Raw genomic sequence first — 7536 nt, 5'->3', positions numbered from 1 at the left:
TTTTGGCCAAGTTGATTATAATTGGCCCAATGGTTCTGGATAAGAAGTCGAAAATGTAAAAAGTTTACAGACGGACGGACAGGCAATCAGGTGAGCTAAAAACGGATGTCCCGTGTCATAGTAGTTGTGGCACGGTGAAGAACCCTCAAAGCGCCGAGCATAGGCCTAAATTTGAAGCCCTTCAGCAGTATTGGTGACGCCTCCATATGAGTGAAAAATTCTCGAGAGGACGTTAAACAAGACACAATCAATCAATCACGAAAAAATCAAACGATCCGCTCCCGAATCTGTCAATCGATCTAGCGTAGAAAAATATATGATATTAAAGGGTATCTTTTATCTTAGTTCAAGTTATGGCAAATGATATAGGTACATCCCAAATAAATTGTTTAACTAACATAACGATATTGTTGTCATTTAATTTCTTTTCGTTTAAAATGTCCTTTTTTATGAATAAATGTTTAGATATTCGGGTTGACAGCTCGATGAAATTTCATAGAAGCAGTGTGTAGATGGGATATTATCATGAAGTCCAGAGGTGATGTCCAGAGGCGATGTCCCGCGGGAAATTGTAAGGAGATACTTTACATCGTGATAATGGCTGACTTCCTTTTAGCAGTTTAAAACATGGATGAAAATATAAATATCAGCAATAGTTGCCTATTCATTTCAAAATCCATCGCCTAGATGAGTAGCTCAGTAGGTTAGCACGTCGACCATTGAACTGTAGATCTCGGGTTCGAGTCCAGTAGGGGTTTTAAATTTTTATCAGATTGCTTTCTTTTTTACTAAATAAAGTAAATTTGAAAGTTTTCAAATTCAAAATAGTGTTGTAAATATCCTCTACTTTTTATCCATATCAAACTTCTCCGGTGTAGCATACCTCCTTATAACAGTACAATTTCTCTGGCGTAGCATACCTCCTTATAACAGTACAATTTCTCCGGTGTAGCAAACCTCCTTATAACAGTACAATTTCTGTGACATTACGAATGAAATGCAAGATCAATTCTTTTTACTTCTATAACGCGCACTTGCCAATTTGTACATAGTCATGTTTAATACACCCCCCCCCTTTATTTTGTAATAGTACAAAAGCTAATTCAAAATTTGATAACAATGTGGACTTTAAATCTATTGAAGCAGTAGATAACACGTACTTATGTAGTGTATACAGGGTCGATCTCGTCACGTACAGGTATTTAAAGCACGGGACTACACGGAAGGTCGAAAGAAAAGGGAAGCCATGTTGGATTTTTACAGGTGACACAAAATTATTACTATTATGTTAACATCACAGTGCCACCAAATCATTATAAATGTATAATAAGATATGTGTTTGATCAGAATTATTAATGAGACAGGGATCGAAATTAACTTTTTTCACTACTAGCAAATTTTAGCTAGTGGAGTATTTTCCAACTAGCAAAATTGGAACTTTTACTAGCATTTTTCAATCGATGGTTGTTTTACAGGAATTTAAGAAAACAAGCGTGTATCTATATCAAAATATAGGAAAAAATCTTTTAAAATCTTCTTTAAAGTGCAATAATAAAAATAATATTGAGAATTCTTTCATTTAAAATTTAATGAATTATCAGACAACATCCATGTACATGTATCATTGGTGCATGATGAGAGTCATAGGGTACATTTGTGCGGCGAACTCGTTGTCCAGAGATCTACCACCTATTTACAACATCATGTGGTTTGAAATCTTGAAGACTGTTTGTGCCAATTCAAACTGTATGTTCAAAGCTTTTGGAAATTTCATCTAAAAATTCTAGTTGAAAAAAAAACACTCCGAACTCTAAGTGTTTGACTATGGACTACAGAAGGACACCGCGTGAAGCGGTGACACTAACACTTTCATGTGTTGTTTCATGTAAACACGGACGAGATCAACATGCTTGCTATTTAAATCAGACGTCTCTGAGACGCCCAAAGTGTACATGAAGTAGGCCATCTTCGACATCACTGACTGAGATGACCTTGGCCTTAGTTGTTTATTCGATCCATGTTTACTTTTCCAATATTTGTATATTCATTCTGTAAAGCGTTTCTATGCAAAAATTATTGTTAACTTATTGTAAACTTCAAAGTACAGCCAATAAACCAAGGAAATCCGGAAAAAGAGATCGGTTTCTTTTTCACTCGCAAAAAGTTGTGATCACTTGTGATTTTTCACTCGCAATTTTAATTTCTAACTCGCATTTAGCGAGTATTTCCCCTTAATTTCGTTGCCTAACTGAGACAGGTTTGATGACACTGGTCATTATAACGTGAATTTTAGAAATTCGGGGGAGGGGGGAGGGTGATGTAGTACATGTATATATTTGTACTATACGTACATATAAATGTATGATGAAAATATAATAATAATCTATCCTGGTATAATTCTAGCGTGTAAAATTGTTTATTGAAGTTCCCATCTAAACGATTTATATCCAATGTTTATTTATAAACGATTTATATCCAATATTTATTTCATGTCCTGCAATTGAAAACTGACACTAGAAATAATGTTCATTTCTCTATTAACAGTGAACTAATCATGTGACCCAGACACCAGACATGCTGCAACCCCGGCGCAGTGCCCAAGACGTCCTACTGTGTGACTCCTGTGAAACTGCCCCCCTACAGAGTCACTGTGAACGTTGTAATATAAATCTCTGTACTAACTGTGTAGGAAAACATCTCTTGGATTCGTCTAGAAAACACCAAGTCATACCGTTCATCGAGAGAAGTTCTACTCCTAACTACCCAAAATGCCACAGCCACCCCGACAAACAGTGTGAACTTCACTGTAAGAAATGCGACCTTCCCGTCTGTTCTACCTGCGCCTTATTTGGTAAACATAAAGGTCACGATATATCAGATATTCAGAAAGAACTCAGCGCTAAAACACAAGATTTACGAAAAGATTTGGAAGAACTCGAGACCAGAATTTACCCTCGATATGAAGAAATTGTCTCCGATGTCCAAACTGAGAAAGCCGAGTTAGAAAGGAAGTACGGGAAACTGACCACAGCTGCCGACCAACAAGGAGAAGCCTTACACCGGGAGATCACCGCCATTGTCAACAAACGGAAATCCGACATAGCGGAGATGAAAACAAAACATCTGGCTGTCTTAAATAAAAACACAGATGAAATCACACACAGTATTACTGAACTCAAACAAATCATTCTAAATCTGAAGGCAATATTGGAATCCAATGACGTCTCCCTAATCTCTACCTACAAATCTAGGAATGCCGAGTTCAGGAGATTACCCCCAAAAGTCCAAGTTACATTACCAAGTTTGTCAGCTCAGAAAATAAACACAGAACAGCTCCGTGAAATGTTTGGTTCTCTGTCGCCATTATCCATTAACACAGAAGAACAAGGTTACATAATGAAGTCAGCAGAAGCTGTATCGTCTCCTCCAGTCAAACCACTGCTTGATGAACCGCGCGTCACCGCCACCATAGACACTGGGTATAGCAGACTATACGGTGTTAGCTGTGTCAGTGAAGAACAAGTCTGGACACGCGGGGATAACGAAATCATGAAGCTCCTCAACCTCCGGAGTAAACTACTGACATCAATACAAACCAAGTCAGGGAGACAACCAGGGGGCATAGCAGTGACACGGGACGGGGATCTTGTTTATACTGACTATAGAGATAAGACTATAAACCTGGTCAAGAATAAAGAGATACAGACCGTGATCACACTACAGAGGTGGATGTCTTTCATACTACAGGGGTGGGGACCTCACGGTGTCTGCCGTACCGCCTCTGGTGATCTCCTGGTTACCATGAACAGTGATGATGGAAAACAATCCAAAGTCGTGCGTTACTCTGGCTCCACAGAGAAACAAAGCATTCAGTTTGATGATCAGGGCCGTCCTCTCTATTCACGTGCTCGTCACATCAGTGAAAACAGGAACCTGGATATCTGTGTGGTTGACTGGGACGTTGATGCAGTAGTGGTGGTCAATCAGTCAGGAAAACTCCGATTTAGATACACTGGTCATCCCTCTAATACCAAGCAATCATTTACTCCAGTCGGCATCACTACAGACAGCCAGAGTCACATCCTGACAGCAGACTATAGAAATCACCGTATCCACATCCTAGATCAGGACGGACAGTTCCTCCGTTACATTCACTGTGATTTACGCGGTCCATTTGGTTTATGTGTGGACATCAGAGACAACCTCTTTGTGGCTGAGTGTGTCACTGCTAAAGTGAAGAAAATCCAATATCTATAAACGGTGTAAATTACACATCTCAACACTGTGTTAATTACAGATCCAAACACCGTGTTAATTACAGATCTAAGCACGGTGTTAATTACAGATATAAAAACCATGTTAATTACCTAGCTATTTAAACCTACATGTATATGTACTTAAAGTAGCTATTTCTACTTAATACTTTTACCTGTTTTAGGAAATATAAATAAATAATGATTAAGGCGCATCTTTTTAACAGGTCAGTCGTTTTATGTAGCATGTTGTGCATCTGCACTGCAAAATTCGGAGTGTAAATTTGAATACTTTATGAGGGTGGAGAATGCAAAGGAAATGCATGATAATTCGCCCCAAAAAACTTTGATGTAAAAATGCATGACGGTAAACTTTAAAATTAATACAGATTTGTAAAACATTCTACACTTTTTATCACGTAGCTTTGATCATAAGCTCCTAAAAAATGGAACTGGGTGTTGTTATTGATGCAAATTTGAAAGGTTAGAAAGTAAACATTTTTTGTCCAATATTTTTGTGGTATTCATCGTCAGTGTAAGTGAATCAAGATCTTTGGTACACACCATATTGCACCGTTCCTGCGTTTGACCACGAAATGCAAGTAAAGGAAAAAGTAGTTAAAAATAGCTACCTGGAGTAGGTTTAAATACCTACGTAGCTATAAGTAGCTACGTAGGTAGAAATAGTCTTTGGACTGGACCTGTTTAAAACTGTAAGTAATTACAACTATGTGATGCTTACAAAAGTGTGTATGATGTGTAATTAACATGTGTATTGATAAAGTTATATTTATCTTGGGCGTATATTGAACATTATTCTGTTTGTCAAGTTTTAAATTACAGTGTATATCTTTTGGTATTTGTATTATGTTTCAATGTATATATTATAGATAAACATTTATAGAATACAATCTTACATTATGACTGAGTACTTACTTAGCTGTGTAGTACAGTAACATATAGTGACCCCCAAACGTCCGGTCTTCTGATCCAAGGTCACAGTCTTCTGTTTACCATCAATGACGTCACAACGCGTATCTCCACAGTCCTACAAAATCAACACAGACAAATAGAAATCTTATCAAACTCAATTTCCAAGAATATCGTATTAATTTACCTCAACAAAGTACAGATTTGATTCAGACAATCTTAACAATATTAACACTTATTAATGGTAAAACTATGATTTATCATCAGATTTTGTAAATTGATTAGCTCACCGGGACGATTTCCAGACCACAGGGGCTCGGTTGTCAGATACTGAAGTTTTGTATCATTTGTTCCCGAATAATAAATTGGAAGTTTTGCATGATTTGTGTCCGAATAATAGATTATATAAATAAAACCCACCACCAAAATTCGGATGGTTTTTTGTTTTGTTTTTTGAGGTTTTAAAAAAGGTGTATCATGTGTACATAATAATAACCGAGCCCCTGTGCTTCAAATTTAGGCCTATGCTCTGAGCTTACGATCATTGAGCAGTGAGGGTTCTTTAGCGTACCACACCTACTGTGACACGGGACATGAGTTTCTAAGGTCATCTCCGAGGACCCGTGACATTCCGTCTGATGCCGAGCGTTTGGCGATAGAATTGTCACTACCTGTTTTAACAACTTAGGTCTGTCGCGGCCGAGATTCGAACCCCGACCTTCCACATGTGGGGCGAACGCTTTCCCTCTAGACCACATATGCCTTATAAGGGAACATTCATTTGGTACCAAGACTTTTTATCTAGTGACCTTGACATTTGACCTACTTTTTGAAAACATTAACCTGGGCTAATCTTTTGAATCAAAGGGGATAGGGTTTTGATAATTCACATATGAATGCTTCATGAAGAGACCTTTCTTTTGTTTTGGTACCTTGACATTTGACCTTGTAAACTTGACCTTCGACTTTGACCTACTTTTCAAAAACTTTATACTTTGTTATATCTTTTGAACCAAAAGTAAAATGGCTTTGATATTTAATATTTAGATATCTCATGACCAAGCCTTAGATATAGTATCGAAACCCGCACCTATTGACCTTGGGCTTCGGCCTAATTTTCAAAAACTTTAATCTTTTGAACTAATGGGACTAGGGGGTGTTGGTGAAGTAGAGTCGTGCTTCTGGCGAGCTATGTTGTCTTCTGACAAATCTTGTTTTTGTATTTCTGACTGGTGAATAATCAACAAGAATTAACAATTCAGCAAACAGCAAGGTAGATTGATAGAATGGAAAACAAGAGTTATTCTCAGATTCAAATGAAACAAATTTTCCCTGCTTGTGGGACTAACCAGTCACTTATCTGACCATCAATGAATTTTGTGGAATGGTCAGTGTTATGAAGAATAAGTCCAGTAGACTGGCTTTGGTGTGGGTCCTGCGATTTGGGAAGAACTATACATTCAATCGTCTCCTCGCACCATACTTTGATTTTCATATACTCAAGTTCAACCAGAATCTCTCAGATCTATCAAAAGAAATGTTTTATCATATTATATCAGATAAATTCCTCAAAGAACAGGGTTCCTTGTATTTAAATGTAAAAATCAAAGCATAATTATTTGGAACCACAAGAAAATTATTTGAAAAATAAAACGAATATATGAATAAATCGTCATTTTGATTCTGGTTTTTGACAAAAATATCAAAATAGGGAGTGGGGGTTGAAGAGCTTAAAATAGCATACAAGACCATTTTTGATAAAATGTTCAGACAAGGTGGGGGGGGGGGGGGGTAAACACCTATACACCCTCTAAATCCGGCACTGCCTTAAATAGTTAGTTTTAGCTCACCTGACCTAACAAGTTAGCTTTTTTGATCACCTTTCGTCTCTCCTTTGTCTGTGAACTTTCCACATTTTCACCTTCTCCAGAACCATTGGACCAATATCAATCAAACTTGGTAAGTTGATATAAATTATCCTTTGTGTAAAGGGGCTTCAGGTTTGGTCAAATGAAGAGCCATACCATCTATAAAGAGGAAAGAATCACGAAATGCAAAAATAGGGTGGGGGCATTTAAAAATCTTCTCAAGAATCGCTGGACATGTTGAAATTTACGTGAAAGTTTCCCGGAGACAGTGCAAATTCAAGCTTAATCAAACATGGCCCTGGAGTTAGGGTGGGGCTACAATAGAGGATCAAAGTTTTACATGCATGTAGGGGCGCAAATAATTCAAAATGTCTTCAGTTATTTGCGTTTACATTAATTAGGCGCTTCAGTACAAGATTAAGAGGATGTTCATGGAACAAAATGAGGCCTTTTTCAACCCCCCACCCCCCCGCTTGAGAACTTTT

At 37.6% G+C, this 7536-nt stretch overlaps 1 protein-coding gene and 1 long non-coding RNA gene across 2 annotated transcripts; one reads left to right on the top strand and one right to left on the bottom strand.

Annotated features, from left to right (window-relative positions):
• The first annotated feature begins 1187 nt into the window (after nucleotides 1-1187).
• On the top strand, nucleotides 1188-5158 carry LOC130050272 (E3 ubiquitin-protein ligase TRIM71-like). Its single transcript, XM_056149869.1, has 2 exons — nucleotides 1188-1263; nucleotides 2545-5158. The coding sequence occupies exon 2, from the start codon at nucleotides 2575-2577 to the stop codon at nucleotides 4255-4257; it is 1683 nt and encodes a 560-aa protein (XP_056005844.1). The 5' UTR covers nucleotides 1188-1263; nucleotides 2545-2574; the 3' UTR covers nucleotides 4258-5158.
• LOC125660437 (uncharacterized) lies at nucleotides 4090-6648 on the bottom strand. The gene is made up of 3 exons (XR_008798709.1): nucleotides 6533-6648; nucleotides 5190-5301; nucleotides 4090-4228 (listed from the first exon to the last, which is right to left on the bottom strand). It is a non-coding gene; the product is annotated as an uncharacterized LOC125660437 (long non-coding RNA).
• Between the last annotated feature and the right edge of the window lie 888 nt (nucleotides 6649-7536).

Source organism: Ostrea edulis, chromosome 9 (assembly GCF_947568905.1).
Source record: "Ostrea edulis chromosome 9, xbOstEdul1.1, whole genome shotgun sequence".
NCBI lineage: Eukaryota > Metazoa > Mollusca > Bivalvia > Ostreida > Ostreidae > Ostrea > Ostrea edulis.
The sequence above is the reverse complement of the archived record's forward strand: the minus strand, read 5'-3'. Positions and strand labels throughout refer to the sequence as shown.